The 15,998-nt window shown below is 35.5% G+C and overlaps 3 protein-coding genes across 10 annotated transcripts; 2 read left to right on the top strand and 1 right to left on the bottom strand.

Moving 5' to 3' along the window:
• Window positions 1-1,201: 1,201 nt before the first annotated feature.
• LOC133875149 (zinc finger CCCH domain-containing protein 18-like) lies at window positions 1,202-6,029 on the top strand. Of its 8 annotated transcripts, none has more exons than XM_062313171.1 (8): window positions 1,202-1,397; window positions 2,513-3,431; window positions 3,529-3,696; window positions 3,802-3,981; window positions 4,367-4,443; window positions 4,778-4,948; window positions 5,080-5,194; window positions 5,501-6,029. In XM_062313171.1, the coding sequence occupies exons 2-8, from the start codon at window positions 2,524-2,526 to the stop codon at window positions 5,571-5,573; spliced, it is 1,692 nt and encodes a 563-aa protein (XP_062169155.1). In that variant the 5' UTR covers window positions 1,202-1,397; window positions 2,513-2,523; the 3' UTR covers window positions 5,574-6,029. The 8 variants fall into 8 exon arrangements, with proteins under 8 accessions (XP_062169155.1, XP_062169157.1, XP_062169153.1 ...); XM_062313173.1 differs by having other exon boundaries at window positions 1,203-1,397; window positions 5,504-6,029; XM_062313169.1 differs by having other exon boundaries at window positions 1,203-1,397; window positions 5,071-5,194; window positions 5,504-6,029.
• Window positions 6,030-9,940: 3,911 nt separating this feature from the next.
• Window positions 9,941-13,468, bottom strand: LOC133876569 (transcription termination factor MTERF9, chloroplastic). The gene is made up of 4 exons (XM_062314876.1): window positions 13,047-13,468; window positions 11,882-12,154; window positions 11,096-11,788; window positions 9,941-10,840 (listed from the first exon to the last, which is right to left on the bottom strand). The coding sequence occupies exons 1-4, from the start codon at window positions 13,359-13,361 to the stop codon at window positions 10,508-10,510; spliced, it is 1,614 nt and encodes a 537-aa protein (XP_062170860.1). The 5' UTR covers window positions 13,362-13,468; the 3' UTR covers window positions 9,941-10,507.
• Window positions 13,469-14,506: 1,038 nt separating this feature from the next.
• LOC133876449 (uncharacterized) lies at window positions 14,507-15,498 on the top strand. Its single transcript, XM_062314730.1, has 4 exons — window positions 14,507-14,839; window positions 14,915-14,964; window positions 15,103-15,187; window positions 15,273-15,498. Exons 1-4 carry the CDS (start codon window positions 14,524-14,526, stop codon window positions 15,317-15,319), a joined length of 498 nt encoding a protein of 165 aa, XP_062170714.1. The 5' UTR covers window positions 14,507-14,523; the 3' UTR covers window positions 15,320-15,498.
• Window positions 15,499-15,998: the final 500 nt, after the last annotated feature.

Raw genomic sequence — 15,998 nt, 5'->3', positions numbered from 1 at the left:
CCAAGTTACTCAAACTGCCCTCATAACTATTTTGAAAGTACCAAAATTAAATTATTTCTTCCAATTGTGTAAATAATAGAAAAATAAAATAAAATAAAATGAATTGTTAGCACCAAGAAAAATGCCATCTTCTCTATTTCAAGTAAAATAAAAAATTAAATTTAATATTATTATATTTAACAGGGCAAAGAAGTCACGTAATACTTTTGATTTCAATCAAATTGTACTTTTGGGTTTCTTTTACTTATAACCTACCTAAATATATAACCATTGCTCACTCTTTCTAATATTTTATGTTAAAACTATCTTATGCTATGAGATTAATGCATAGTGAGTTCATTGATCGAATTTGTACTATATTAAATTATTAATCTTAAACCCTACATCGAAAATTCAAAACAGAACCGTCCGAGAGGGACCCATATGCAATAAAAAAAGGAGAAGAGGAAATGGGCCCTTGATGCAAATGGCCTTGTCATGTAATGATGTTTAGTGAACCTCAATCATCAAAATTGTGTCTCTCTCTCACATAATGTGAAATAAATACAAAGAAAGTTGCATGTTGGAGTGCTATAAAGTTTTGCATATTCTCGAAAAATAAGTAGAAGTATATAAGTGAGATAAGGTTTGTATACTCCTAAGATGTACGTACGCTGGATATGGTCCCCATGCAGCGCCTTGAGATAAGAGTCTTAGCCAATCTCGAGGAACATCCAACGGTGCAGATCTTAGGGGGACCAATCCTTGAAAGACAAAAGAAAATCCACGTTTGTGCCACTCAAGAGGATACACTTTGCCGACATGTGGTTGAAGTTCCAAATTTAGCACATTGGAATTTCCGAATTATTAATTTTTTTTTATTATTATTTTAATTTTCTAAAATTTAAAACTTCATGGTGGATGCTGTGGTTCCAGCAAAGGATATGATTGTAATTGGCGCAGTCCATGCAGTTGTAAATTGTAATCACCTTTCGAAAAATCAGCAAAAAATATAGCCTTAATTATCTGGGATTATGATATCTATCTGTAAATTTAAAAAATTTAAAATCTTTTTCAAATCTTAAACTACAGAGACCTTGGTAGTGTCTAGTAAGTTTTTTTTAAAAGAAGTAAATTCATTTTTTAAAAAAAAAAGAAAAAGAAAAAAAGAAATCTGACTATTTAGTATATAATTTCTTTGCGCTCTTTAAATGGATCATTTCTGTCAGTTTGCGTTTGGAGATAAACATGATGTCATTTTTTTCTGGATAATGAAGGCATGAGAGAGTTGTAGAGAGAGAGAGAGAGAGAGAGAGAGAGAGAGAGTGTTTAAACATGGTGGTTGAAGAAGTTCCTCGCTGTTGGTCTTTTAGAGTTACGACTGCTCTTCACACTGCATGAGACTACACAGATTTTTGGTGGGTGTCCTTGCATCTGTGGTTTTTTGTTCCTATTTCTTAGTCAGTCTTTGTTTAGTGTCATTTGCTGTTCAGGGGTTTGCTTGAATGAGAGTCATGTTCTCGCAGAGTGTTGCTCAAGATTTGCTTTTCTTTCTGTTTTCATTTTCTTTTCCTACTTTATTCTCACGATAATTATTACTTTTGGGATGTGCTTCGACCGAGAAAAAACTGGTTTTTGAGTTTGGAAAAACTTCCTACTCTTGGAATTTTAATTTCTAAGGAAGCAGTTGTAACACAGGAGTCTATGGAGTGGCTCTGTTCGTATGGCGTAGGGTTTCTAGTTGGATGTGTTGATTCTGTATCTTCTATTGAGGAAAAGAAAAAGAAAATAGAGGGTTCTTTCTATATATGTTCAATTGATATTCCTTTATTTAATCTGTATTGATTTCTCTTCTCGAGATGGAAAAGATGCTTTGTGTTTATCGTTTAATGGGTTGTAATAGATTTGGTTGGAAAGAAAAAGTCTTTGTTTGAACATATGATTTTAACGATGAGATGTTCTTTCAAATTTCTCTTTTCCAGATTAGGGAGAAATTTCTATTTCTGGGTCTCATGGTGTTATGGCAATACTCAAGTATTCATTTCTTTAAATAGATTTCCATTTCCTCATATGGTTTGGAGTAGACAAGAATGACGGGAAAAGCATTAGACCTTTCTGGGATTTCTTTTCTATGCGTGTCAGTGTGTCGTGTATTCTAGATTCGTTGGAATAGGGCTGTCTTCTTGAAGCTTCTGACAGGATATGATGTTCTGTTTTTGTTGAATCTATTTATAGGCATTGGTATACCAGATCTGCAACTTTTTCTTTGACAGGAAGGCCTAGATTCTGTACTGCTGACCTATCTTATCTCTCTTGACTATTTTTATGTTGTAGTATACAAATATATAGGAGTTTTTCTCTCCTGATGAACAGTTCTTTTGGTAGTATATTTGTCATTTATGGTGTTCTGCTTCTGGTTATTATTTAAGAAACCACAATAGGTGTTTGTTATATGCTTTTGTTTTTTTCAGTGAGTTAAATTTTATAGGCAGCAGGTAACTCGGTATTCAACTCTTTTTGTGTTCATTTGCAGTGAGTAGATAAATGATGGATTTTTCGGAGTATACAAGAATTGTGTTCAACAAAATCAAGAACTTAGAACCAGAAAATGCTACAAAGATTATAGGGTATCTTCTTTTACAAGACCGTGGGGATCAAGAAATTGTTAGGTTGGCTTTGGGTCCGGACCACTTGATTCATGAAGTGATTTTTAAAGCCAAAGCTGAACTACAACAGTTAGCTACTAATTCAGCACCATCTCCTATCTCACCACTGATGAGCCCAGTTTTCAATCCTTTCTCACATGTTTCTTCTAGGCCTTTTTCATCACCAACAGCCTTTGGGGTTACATCTCCCTATTGGGATCCTCAGCTAGGTAGCAAGCTTAGTTCTGATTTCATTCCATCCGGTTGCTCGGATTCTATCGCGGAACTCCAAAACCAGACTCAGTTATTGGGTCTAGAGGATCCAATAGAGCCTGCAAATTCTGGACTTTCAGGATTTTCCAATGAGTACTTTTACCCTGATGCAGCAATAGGCAACTTCAGTGCTAGAGCAAGTAGACGGTTTCCGATCCTTCCCGAGTTGCCGCGGAAGACTTGTCACTATTTCAACAAGGGGTTTTGTAAGCATGGAAGTAGCTGTAGGTACTACCATGGGCAAGTCGTGCCTGAGAGCTTCTCTCAGATGTATGGAGATGATGGCATTAATGAAGATCAGTTTTTCTCACCCAGGTCTCTTGAGAAGTTAGAGATGGAAATCGTTGAGATTTTGAAATCAAGAAGGGGGAATCCTATTTCAATTGCTTCTCTGCCTATGATATATTATGAGAACTTTGGAAAAGTTCTTCAGGCTGACGGGTACCTCACTGAGAGCCAAAGACATGGTAAAGCTGGTTATAGTTTGACAAAGCTTCTTGCTCGATTGAAAAATAGTATTCGGCTGATTGACAGGTGCCATGCAACTGTACCTCTTCAATGGGGTTTCCCATTTAGTAATATATAATCTTTGATACGTAAGTATCTGACTGGTGCATATTATGATTTACAGGCCTCATGGTCAGCATGCAGTAATTTTGGCTGAAGATGCTTCAAAATACATGGATAATCGGAATGAGAAAAGCGACCCTGGTCCAATTGTCAGTGGATCACGACAGATATATTTAACATTTCCTGCTGAAAGCACTTTCACAGAAGAGGATGTCTCCAACTATTTCAAGTAATTCTATCATGAAACTCTTATTAGTAGAAAGTTGCATACTTCTTTGTATGTAAATGATTTTGTAGTGTCAAAAGTTTTCTTATTGTGCTGTCTTGTTTGTAGCACCTTCGGTCCGGTTGAAGATGTGAGGATTCCCTGCCAGCAGAAACGAATGTTTGGGTTTGTAACCTTTGTTAGTGCAGACACGGTGAAAATGATTTTGGCAAAAGGAAATCCGCATTTTGTTTGCGGGGCTCGTGTTCTTGTCAAACCTTACAGGGAGAAATCAAAGCTCAATGACAGGTGAATTTGTTGTCTACTTATTTATCTAACTGTCAAAAATCTGTCTGTAGATGATAGAGCATCATAAGTTGATAGATTTGCATATTCTGGGAAAAAAATATTCAAAGCTGTAAATTGTTGCATAGATTCTTCAACTGAAAGCTTTTTATAGACAATTCTTTTTATCCTATTTATTCCTTACGACGTTTCAATACCTAATTTGAGTTAATTTAGGGTGTATATTCAAAATTCTTGATTTTCATAACATCATGTATTGGTGAAACTATGTGCTTTTATCTCCATTTTAGTTTTTCATTGATAGAAAGGATTTTATCGTCTAAAGTTTCAATGTCTTGACTCCGCTCTATCAGTGACTCTCTTTCATGCGAATTTTATTTTCCAGCAGGAAATACCCAGACAGAATTGAGCCTCAAATGTACTATTCTTCACACTATGCTGACATGGATTCTGAACTTCATGCAAGTGAGTAGGATGAATGGGAATTTTTACTGTATTAATGCTTATTGTATATTGGGTTTCTTTGATAACACTTTTTAGAGGGTGTTTTTTGCTTTTTGGTTGAAAGTGTTATGATGTGATATAATGGTGAAAATAGTTTTGGGTGTTTTGTGTTTAAAGTTGTTTGTTAATGTTTTGTTTTTTTTGCTAAAAAACAAAAAGCTTCCCCAGAAAGCGTCCCCAACAATGCCTCCTTGCTGATTTGACCTTGCCTTTTCATTCAATCGCTCTTTTTTGTGTAAAAAATCAATCTTGTTTATAGAGCCTTTATGCTGACTGACATATGATTCTTTTTAAGTGGCAAGAGGATGTGAGACCTCCAGGTTGCTGAGGAAGCAGCTTATGGAAGACCAAGAACAAGTCCTTGAACTTGAGAGGAGGCGCCTTGCAGAGCTGCAGTTGGCACGGAAACATCCAGCCAGTCAGCCCTACTTCGGCTACTCCTCAGATGGGTTTAAAGTTTCTCATGGTATGTTGTTTATCCATTTGTTTGCTTCTCTGCCTTGTATTTGGATTTTCATTATTTTTTTTTTCTTCTTTCTAATTTTTGTCCCTAATGGCGGTGTTTCTTGTTCTCATCTTAAATCAAAGTTCCTGCAGATCCTTTCGATTTCCCATCGGCAGAACGATTCAATTATCTGTTGGATGTTTTGAACAGTGGCTCCGCTAGTGATGATAACAGGCACATAGACACCTCCCACACTGACCCGGAGAGGTATAACGCAGAAGATGTTAAGCTTTACTTTTATTTCCTCTCTCTGATCCTTGTCGACGATTACTGCTTTGGTTGTTTTTATCTTAAAACAGATCTTTAGTGCTTAGATGTCACATTTCTACAAAATCTTTGTTGGTCTTTTTGCATTTAAAACTTAACACCATTCATCTCTGCTGCATCACCTCCTGGCTCTCAGCTCTGATTCACTTTTAAAATCCCTTGGTATATATTATACAGTTTGCAACATCTTATGTTACAGGATATAGTTTTCTGACTGGGGGTTTTATTTTGTTTTCTTTTGTCCAGCAGTCAAACTCTTAATCTCCCTGAGAGCCCATTTGCGTCTGCAATAGCTAGCGGCATTTCTACTGTCATATAGGTTCAGCAACAAACAGAAGATTATAGAGATAGCGTACTGGTTTAAAGGCAACATCTTTTGCTTGATACATAACAGCCCTTTTCCCCCCATTTTCTCCTTTATCGATTGTTCGTTTACCAAGCAAAGTTTCCTGCAAGTACATATTGGCTAACAAAGAAACAATGGAAGAATTTCCTCCCCCCTTACTTGGGTTGAAGTAAAAAGAAGAATATGATACACAGAAGTACATGTAAGAAGGTTCTACAGTTTCTTAATCTTAATCACAGAAAGAAGGCAAGAGGTTTGGATCTTTAGCAGAGGATGTAATTATAGTCTTTAGTGGAAGAAAGGAACCAAAAATGTATGCAGTGTTCAAAGAGTTTAGAATCTCAACGACACTGACAATAGATGAAATATCTTCAACAAAAGGTTTAGCAACAGCTTATACCAGTTTATCTAGTTTTCTTTTTCCTAGTATATTACTTCTCTTTTTAGATAGAAGAAAGAATTATATGGGTTTCATATCATATTCATCTGGTGGGGATTTGGTATTAATTTTGGATCATAACCTTCATTTTCATAACCACTTTTCTGGGTTTGATTTTGCATGATTTATTGTCTATTTTCAATGATCAGGCTATTCTTTTTAAATGATTGAATTTGGCGTTTTTGCATCTCCTTATTCGATCATTTTCTGCAAGGAAAACATGCATTAAAACGGTGGGTTGGTTGCAGATCATTAACTGTACACCCTAAAGAAGGCAGACTTAGAAATATGATATTCCTCTCTGCCTTGTATTGCAGCAAAATTTCAAAACTGTGTGATTTAGTAATATGTGCCACAAAGTGAATAATAGGAGGACTGAGCTTAGAAAATGGTATATGGTAGTATGTTTGAGATTTAGACAAAACCTGCATTGTTGAACTCTCTCATTCATTTGAGAAATGCTACATGCTATGATAATCTCAAATGCAAACTTTCTAACGTGGCATTAAAAATTACTACTAATATGTTTTTATTTATTCATTCTCTCTGTACAACAATAATGTTCGGGCATTGTGAGAGGAGAGTAATGTTAGGAATTATATTTTTATCTTCTCAAAGCAAACCTTTTTATTGAAGTCGGGTAAGGGGGTTGTTTTAGAAGACAAGCTACCTTTGGGCTTCTTAAACCTTTATTTTTTTCGACGACAATGTAAACATTTGCTCCTTAACCTTTTGGACTTCTTAAACTGACTAGCAAATTTAGGCCCAGACTGGGGCCTCCAGCTTGAGAAAGAACTTTTGTTTTTCACCTCTCAATTTTTTAAAGGATCCTTTCTTTAATGTCATTGAATGCCAGTCTTTTAGAACGATAGATGAAGATGGGAAGTCTCAAATGAGAGTTCTGATTAAAGGAGTGTTGGATGTTTAAAGTGACACATACATCATCACAACGAGACAACCCTCAAAAATTCCTGCTAAAATGGACTGCCAATTTTGAAATTATCATTAGATCAAAATTTAATAGTGATCAATCTAAAATTCAATGGTAATTTTAAAAGTCACGTCAACTTTAGAAGGATAAAAAAATGACAAAAAGATGGTTCCTAACATTATTCATTGTTAGGGTACTACAATTTTTACTACAAACTTTTTACACACTTATCACGCCAGTTACTAAACTGTCTAAACACAATTAAATTTGATTGTCCTCTACAAGGGGGCTACATAATTTTTCATGAGTTTCTGAAAAGATAGAACTGAATATTGATGTCTCCCTAGCCAATCTGGACCCCCGATTGGATGACTTGCTTCTCATGCACAGACAACAAAAAGTGGCCGCAGATTTCGGAAAATAATGGGTGGCTTGTGAGGGAGCAGGTGTGAGAGATACTTTGCAAGGAATTGGATCAGCCTGAAGTAGAAAGACTTCACTCCAAACATAGCAAATATCTTTATCAAACACAGTAATTGATGTTTTTAGTGACCTAAAAAGCTTGAAAAGAAAGCAAATTCTGCAGTCTTTCAACTAGCTTGACCCTTGAAACTACACTACCATAAATGATGACAATTTTATTGACACAACTCGTAAATTAGAAACAAACTCAAAACATAAAATTAACGGGTTATAATTGAAGAATTTGACCTATTTAACTAAATGAGCCGGGTTAAGATGACCTATGTAGTATTATACCCACGTGTCGACATGACCCGAACCCGACAAGTGAACTCAAATTGGCATCCCCAATGAAAAGGGAGAGGACATGATTTTGCATGAATTGTGAAGACAGTCAATTTATAAACAAATTCAAATAGAGTTGAAACAAAGACACCACCTATGATTATGAATATTGATTAGGTAAAGAACACTATTTAGAGATCACGGCAACTGCCCCCATAGAGTATAAGAATCCTCACGCACTGTTGTTTAAATTAAGTCTCTAATCTGAACAATCACACCAATCATTTTGTAAATTCAAAAGATAACACGAACTCCGAAGAAGACAAATTTCAACTTCTGAACTGAGATTGCTTAACTCAACTTCCCTCTGATCCGTGAACTCCAAATGGATCCCAAGTGAAAATCATAGGTGACACCATAAGGCAGCGGGTGCAATGAATGGCAAGAAATTTGTGTATTTAGCTCTGCCAGTAATGTTGCACATTTTTGCTACTATTATATATATATATATATATATATATATATATTTTTTTTTTTGAATACATACTCAAACATATTTTATAATATTTTTTTCTTTTTCTTAGATCACCAAGAGAGGAGAGAGAACCGATTAAAAAAAATACGTAAGTTACTGTATTTGCCTAAAAGTAACTAACCAAAAAGCAAAATATGGGTTTTAGATAAGAAGACAAGCTACTGAATGTAGCGCTCACAATTTTTTACACGACTCGCGAACCCCACACTAACTCAACACGAAATTAAATGGACCGTGTTTGAGTTTATCTATATAATCTTATACTCATGCTTCAATATGACCTAACATTTTAACACGAGTTGCCACCCCAAATTAGATGTGATTTTTGCATTATATTAGCTAAATATACACAACAGTTTTAGAACATTGCTGGAAATGCTCTGACCAACATTTATAACTTATAAATAAACACATTCTCCTCCTTTTCCTTTCTTTTTTTGGTCACGCTAAGACAATAAGACATTGTGACATAAATTTTACTTTCTAACGTTCAAAAGCAGTACACTTTTCTAATCTTATTGTGGCAAGGAAGAAAAAAATATCTTGTGGTATAAAAAATTGCTAAGAACTCACTGAGGTGAGCAATAAAAGCAAATAGATTCATCCCATCAATGTGTCATGTCAAATCCTTATACACCATCATGCGTCATTCATAATATAAAAAAGTAAAAAAATAAAAATTATGAAGTGGTCGAGCCACCCCTTTGGCCAAATGAAAATATGCTCAGCAGGAGTGCGTGTCATTGTATGATTGGGTCTAACATGACACATTAATAAATTCCTTTAAGATTTTGGACGAAAGTTGAGAGTAGAGATCTATTTGCTTTTATTGCTTACCACATTGAGTTCTCAACAAATTTTTATACCATAGTTAGCTTATTGCAAATCCGTGTAACCACTTGAACTGATTTTGCTTACAAGAAGAAAAGTTTATAAAGATTGGAAAAAAAAAACACCAAATAATTGGTAAGTGAAGAAACAAATAAACCGTCAAGTTACTGCAAGTGGAAAGTTAATTTGTGAGCAAAGGGGAATTAACCCAGTTAAGATTGATGAACCATCTGACACCCTTTTCAACTGATAGCAAATGAATGGTGAATCTAAATGAGCCATGGCAATCATGCATATATTGGGGCAGATACTAGCAGCCAGACAATGAAAGCAGGGATAAAGTTACCTTTTCAAAGGATAGCAGATGAATGGTGAATCTAAATGAGCCATGGCAATCATGCATATATTGGGGCAGATAATGGCAGCCAGACAATGAAAGCAGGGATACCATAACATTAAATGTGAAATAAATTTATATTTTGCATATCACGTGAAATAGTCACTCCAATATCGAGGTTGTGCAGGTAACAAAAGCACATCCTATGTGAAAAAAGTACAAAAAGTATTGGATACTAAAAAATGTATGGAAGCATCAACAAGTTTTAAGAACTTGTACCAAGTACAACACGCTCCTTACGTTGTTCTCATAAATGAGTTGGAATGAGGATAAATACCTACAATGGGTTTTATAGATGTTAGAGAAGTTGATCATCATCAGCAGTAAAAGATAAATCTGAAGACATACCTTGAAACATTTTGTTTGGCATCATCGAATAACATATTAAATTACTGCTTACAATAAAAAAAAAAAATTAAAAAGAAAAAAGAAAAAAGAGAGAGGGTGGGGAGGTACCAGCTAATGAAAGAAAATGTATTATCCTACTCCAAAATTGAAGGGCATTTAATGGCACAAAGGCAGAAACGCAAAATGTTGCAATCATTTAATCTAATATTCATATAAATCTTTTACAGTGAGAAACTTCATACATGGGAGCTTTCCATGGCAGATCCAACTCCAGCATATATCCACTCTGTCCCTTGTAAACTGCATTCTCTTGTATGCAACTTCTATTTCCATTTACTGTATTGTTCAAGGATTAACAACTTACCTTAAGGTAACAAACTTGCCATTATGTCATTTGGCCTCTAGATCACCAGAACTTTGAAAATAACCCTCAGCAGGCCTTCAGCTGAAAATGTTGCATCGACTTTGTGTGCAACTAGAGCAGCTTCGCCACAGATTACAGCACTTATACCGTGTCATGAAACCATGGCATAGCATTTGCTTACTAGAAGCTTATATAGATCAAATGTACAGAGCATCAACCAAAAAACTCACTAACATTTAACAAAACAAGTTTTTGGTTGCTGAAGTTAATTAAGAGACTGCTCTTCCATTACTTGTATCATAAGCCTAAGGCACACTAGAGGGCAGTGTGTTTTCCTTTCTTTCCATATTTCTTTGCAAACTCCTTGAGTAGTAGTGTCTGCCGAAACGCCAAATATTTATCTAAACTGGTTCCAGCCCACTGCTGACAAAAGCATTCGTCAGTTGGAACCAGTGAACTAAGAGGAAACGGCCCCTTTGGAGCTTTTTTTAGGGAAACCAAGAACCTATGGCGAGGACGAATTCTCTGATCCAAAGATAAACTTAAGTACATAGGATATTTTGTCAAGGAATGAACCTCATTATGAAGTTCATTGATCAAGTACGTGTACTTAGGCTTCAGATTCTCCTCCAGTGACAAAGATAAAACCTGCAAGCATAGTCAATGCTTACCAATGTAAATGGAATCCATTGCACAACAAAAGCAGATTTAATTGAACATATGAATCAATCTTTATAGCAGGAAAAAATAGAAATTTATGACTAGTAAACTCATAAAGTGGAGATGAACATGGAAAGAGTAAACAGTTTTTTGCAGCACATAAGCACAAGTGATTCATATCAGAAAAAAAAAGAAGTTATTTTTTTGCAAAATTTAACTATGCATACAAGGAAGCAAATTGACCTGTGTAAGGCTGGTTAAGACTTTCAAGATGTCAGAATTATGCATCCCAATACCCCTCAGGAAATTGATCCTAGGCAGCAATCCATCATCGATACTGTAATGTAGGAGCTGGGGATGTTTTCTCACCATCTTAACTACACTATCTCTTGATGCTCCCAATTCCTTTGACAGAAAAACATAACGAGTATTCCACGATATGTCAATGCGCTGAACCAGTATTTGGGGGCTAAGCTGTATGACTTTACCTAAATCTTTTTCCTTAATGCCGACCTCCTCAACCAAGTATCTAACTGTGGGTTTCAATGAATTCTCAACACTATAAGAAAACAGGGATGGAGCAGCTGCAATTATCTGCCCCACTCTGGAACTTGGAATACCTAAACCCATCAAGAAAGCAACGTGGGATTTCAAATTTTTCTCCACTGTGTACTCTAAAATCTGTGGCTGCCTCAAAAGTATTCTTCTCACGTCTGTTTCTTTGACCCCAACACTCAACAAGTAGTCCAACCTTTCTTGTGCAGAACATACATTTATTTGAAGGGAAGGCATGTGCCTCTCATACATTTGAATAAAATGTGATTCCTTAAGCCCATACGTGCTCAAGTAATCAAGAAGGGGGAGCCATTTCATATCCAAATCTATTTCTTCAAATAGCTGAGGATATTTTTTCTCCATAGATTTCCTTGTCATCAGCTGCAATCAAAGAAAACATATGTAATGCTCCTCTGCCTCATCAGTACAGTTCACAGTGAAAGTTAACAGCTCATCATGTTAATGCAAACTCACCTTTCCTCCGCCATTCATATCTAAGGATCTGACTTTCTCCATTTTGTTGGAAATATGATAAGAATTTCCAAAGCTACTCGTCCCTAGAATGTTCTTTCCATTTCTCACATCTACTTGGTCTTCGTCAACTTTGAGGGTTCGTCCAAACTTGGATGATCTGATGCCCCAGCCTTTTTCTGGTTGTCTCTGATCATCTTTTCTTGTTTTATGTCTGTTCTGGGACTTAAATTGCTTTCCATTAACTTCAAAGTCTGCCGTTTCGGCAAAGTCATCCTGCAGATGCATCCCAGAGTAGTATTGGAACTTGTTAGAACAAAGAAAACAGAGTAGCATATGTCATACCAACTTATGCATCTGCATGCATTTAACAACCACTAATACACCAGCATGCACAGAGTGCTCGCTAATCAACAGCACTGCTTATACATGTACTCTGTGTAAATGGTTCAGGATGTATGTAATTGTTGGCCTCTCCACCTATAAATGTTATAATATGGTATCAGAGCCGAGTTTGTTCGTTCTTGAATCCACATGCCCGTTTTTAGACCCGTTTGTCTTGGTTTCAGTTTTTGTTGGGGCTAGACGTGAGAGAGGCTGCTAACGAATTCCAAATCAGTTGGCTGTGTACATTAGGCCTGTCCATCTACTAGTTCAAGTTTTTGGGTCAGATCCTCTAATGAAATACAACAACAATACTTATCCATAATTGAGAATACAGCCACTAGCTAAAATGGGGGTCATGTCATCAATACAGATAATTATAAAAGCTCAAGCAAACCAACCTCAACAAGAAAATAAAAGCACAGAGATAAATATACACAAAATCTTTTGCATATTCATATAGGAGCTCCAAAATATGCCAACCTCCTCTGAGTTGAGTCTAACACAAACCAATTGGCTAATTAACTTAGCAGTTGAACCAGTCCCAGTAGCCAGAAATTAACATGCAAAGCACATACACGTTGGTTCCATTTTCATTAGCATAAAAATTCAAATTAGTACTTCCAAAGACTTGCATTTAGACCCATTTCGAATAATTTGATCAGCAAGTGAAATTTCACATTCATAACCCAAAACCACGCACAAAGCACTCTCTTTTTAGCCTCTCAAAACGAAAAAATAAAAGACATTCCAAAACTAGTCGGCGCAAGTTAGCTTAGCTCACATTGGGCGAAGAACTATCATCCTCCGCCACGTCATCATCATCTTCTCCGTCCACATCATCAACTTCCTCGTCATCGCTATCAAATGGCGAGAGCGCCTGGCCGTACCGCGACCTCCGGTTGGGCTTGAGAATCTTATGGTTCGAGTGCGTCGATAGCACCACGAACCTCTGAGAGTGGGACTGTAAGGCCAAATTTGATAGAGGCTGTACGGTCAAGTGCGACCCATAGACACCCAAAGAAGAAGAAGAAGAAGAAGCAGAGTGAGAGTGATGAGGGATGGTATTGAAAGGGTAGAGAGAGAAAAAAGCTGCCATTTTTAGAGAGAGAAAGAATATACCCAAAAACCCTAACCAGAAAAGTATCTTCTTCACAGGTTTGTTCTTATCTTCTTAGTTCTTAGTTCTTGCTGCTTGCTGGTAATTAATCACTAATTTGGGATTAATCCAAGTATTATGAGTTCTTGAGGTTTATCTCTCTAACTAGACTATGGCTATCAAACAACTATTTCATATTCCATAATACCGACGTGGCAAATCTAATTAATTTTTAGATTTTTTTTAATAAAGACTAATTTAAAAATTAATTAAAACGACTATATTAATATTATAAAATAAAAATAAAATTTTTAACATTTCTCTTGAAACTAACATCCAAAAAATCCCATTTCACAAAAAAAAAAAATCCAAAAATCCTAATACAATAAACAAAAAAAATCATCACATGTAATTAAAATGATCTATTATTTAAGGTTTTGAGAAATGAATAATTAAATATTAGTCGGTTATCGTTATATAAAATTATAACGGTAATATTTGTTAATACTTTTTTTTTTATGTCTTTTATATATATATATATATATATGAAGACAAATATATTAACAAATAACTCAAAGCATAAAATATCTTTTATAAATTTGTCTTAATTTTTTTAAAAAAATATTTTAACAAAATAAGAGTTTAACTTTTTTTCTTAAAAAGTAAGGGCTAACTTATTATTTAAAAAATTTAAAAAGAAAAAAAATTAGGGTGGGTGGCTGTCCGAGTCACTCGATCACCCTAACTAACAGTTTTCATAATTTTTTTTTTATTTTTTTCACAAATAAAACTCTGCATTTGTTTAAGATTTTTAAAATAAGCAGGTATTCTTTTATAAAACATTTTTTTTTAAAATGTAAACCCCATAAAATAAAATAAAAAATTATGAACACTTATTCCATATGGCTCAATCCACTCACTAGTCATGACCAAAATATCAAAATTAATGGTGGTCATTAATAATTGATAAAATTGTGCTAAGCTATTTCCTTGCCCCAGAAAAAACATAAAATAAAATAAAAAATCAATGCTTTTCGCAAGATATACGTTTGGTTTGTTTACCAAAAAATGCGTTAATTGTGATCCACACGAGTCATTGTGTGGCTTGGCGCGAACCCAGACCAAACAAAGCCGACGTGGCCCAATTTAAACGGTCCAGGCCATGAGGCCCCCGTTTCTCTCAGACCCCCCGGTTCAGTTTCTATCTCAGCTACCTATCCTCCTCTACTCTTTAGCCATGGAAGCTCTACTTCCATCACTTTCTTCATCACTACCACTCACTGTTCCACCTTCAAACAACACCCTCTTTAAACCCAAATCCATAGCATCTACAGCCAATCTTCTTTCTCAAAAAAGATGCATCATTTTTAATGGAAACCGAAAATCAACGGCTACTATTGCGGCGATTAATGATGTTTCCGCCGCAACAACTCCGGCCGAAGCCGAGGTCACCTGGCAAATTGTCGTCGGAGTTATAGGTACCGACAACTGTTAAAATATTAATTATATAATTAAATTTAATCATATTAATTAATTAAATAATGATTGTGCAGCTGGGATTACACCTTTTGTGGTGGCAGGAATAGAGTTCAGCAAAAGAATTGTAAGCAGATAATGGTTAGGCCTAGACTACGATGATAAAAGAATTTGGAAATTTGTTGTGAGATGTAATTTTTTGAATATATTTCTATTTTCGATCTTATTAATTACTTTTTGGTTTGATTTTTATGTTATGTGGCAGATTGCACAGAAAAGATGTGAGGTATGTGGAGGCTCAGGGCTTGTTCTTAGAGACAAGAAGTACTATTTTCGATGCCCCGGATGTGGTATGATTCTATTTTTAGTTGATTTGTAGAGTGTGTTTTGTTTCAATTAAACAAGCATTTTTGCCTAAAACTATCTTATTTGCAGGTGGGTTTCTGCCATGGCAGTCGTGGAAACGATTCTTTTCCGGCTAATTTTTTTTTTTTTTTTTTTTTTCTCCGCCGGCTTAAGCTTATGAATTTGAGTCTATTTATGTCATATCAACCACTTAAGCTTGTTGTTTCTATTCGACATGAATTTTCCATCACATGTGAAACTCCAATGTTGTTGCATGTAGTGTGAATGTATTATTTATATATTTGCTTCTTTTGTACATTAGAGGTGATAATTTGTGTTCACCTGTTGGGTTTGGGTCGTGTTGAGACATGTGTATAAAATTATATAAATCAACCATAACCCGACCCATTTAATCAAATGAGTCAAACCTTTTAACCTTAACTTGCTAATTTTATGTCGGGTTTGCAGGTCCTGTCAAAAAATTGTTAGCCCTAAATGTTACGTGTCGATTTCGGTTTATGTCGAGACATAAGCATAAGACTGTATAAGTCAACTCTAACTCAACCTATTTAATTAAATGGGTCATACCCCTCAATCATCAATCATTAATTTCATGTCAGATTCGCGGGTCAATAAAAAATCGACAGCCCTAAATTACATCTTGGTACTGTTTGATCAGCTGTAACACAAGCATAACTGCAATGTAGAACTGCTAGAATACTTGTATTTTGGTCATACGCCTCCATGAATATCGGACTTCTAGTCTTAAGTAGTAGAGGATTGTAACATAATCATACGTTGTTAATAGAAAGAGGA

Source organism: Alnus glutinosa, chromosome 8 (assembly GCF_958979055.1).
Source record: "Alnus glutinosa chromosome 8, dhAlnGlut1.1, whole genome shotgun sequence".
NCBI lineage: Eukaryota > Viridiplantae > Streptophyta > Magnoliopsida > Fagales > Betulaceae > Alnus > Alnus glutinosa.
The sequence above is the reverse complement of the archived record's forward strand: the minus strand, read 5'-3'. Positions and strand labels throughout refer to the sequence as shown.

Excerpts from the sequence above, each read along its gene's own strand:
- LOC133876449 (XM_062314730.1), top strand. The coding sequence starts at position 14,524 with ATGAGGCCCCCGTTTCTCTCAGACCCCCCGGTTCAGTTTCTATCTCAG. Across the intron at positions 14,840-14,914 it reads AATTGTCGTCGGAGTTATAG|CTGGGATTACACCTTTTGTG; the intron begins GTACCGACAACT and ends ATGATTGTGCAG. Across the intron at positions 15,188-15,272 it reads TTTTCGATGCCCCGGATGTG|GTGGGTTTCTGCCATGGCAG; the intron begins GTATGATTCTAT and ends TCTTATTTGCAG.
- LOC133876569 (XM_062314876.1), bottom strand. The coding sequence starts at position 13,361 with ATGGCAGCTTTTTTCTCTCTCTACCCTTTCAATACCATCCCTCATCAC. Across the intron at positions 12,155-13,046 it reads ATGATAGTTCTTCGCCCAAT|GATGACTTTGCCGAAACGGC; the intron begins GTGAGCTAAGCT and ends ATGCATCTGCAG. Across the intron at positions 11,789-11,881 it reads ATATGAATGGCGGAGGAAAG|CTGATGACAAGGAAATCTAT; the intron begins GTGAGTTTGCAT and ends CTTTGATTGCAG.
- LOC133875149 (XM_062313165.1), top strand. The coding sequence starts at position 2,524 with ATGATGGATTTTTCGGAGTATACAAGAATTGTGTTCAACAAAATCAAG. Across the intron at positions 3,982-4,363 it reads AAATCAAAGCTCAATGACAG|CAGGAAATACCCAGACAGAA; the intron begins GTGAATTTGTTG and ends TTTATTTTCCAG. Across the intron at positions 4,444-4,777 it reads GGATTCTGAACTTCATGCAA|TGGCAAGAGGATGTGAGACC; the intron begins GTGAGTAGGATG and ends ATTCTTTTTAAG.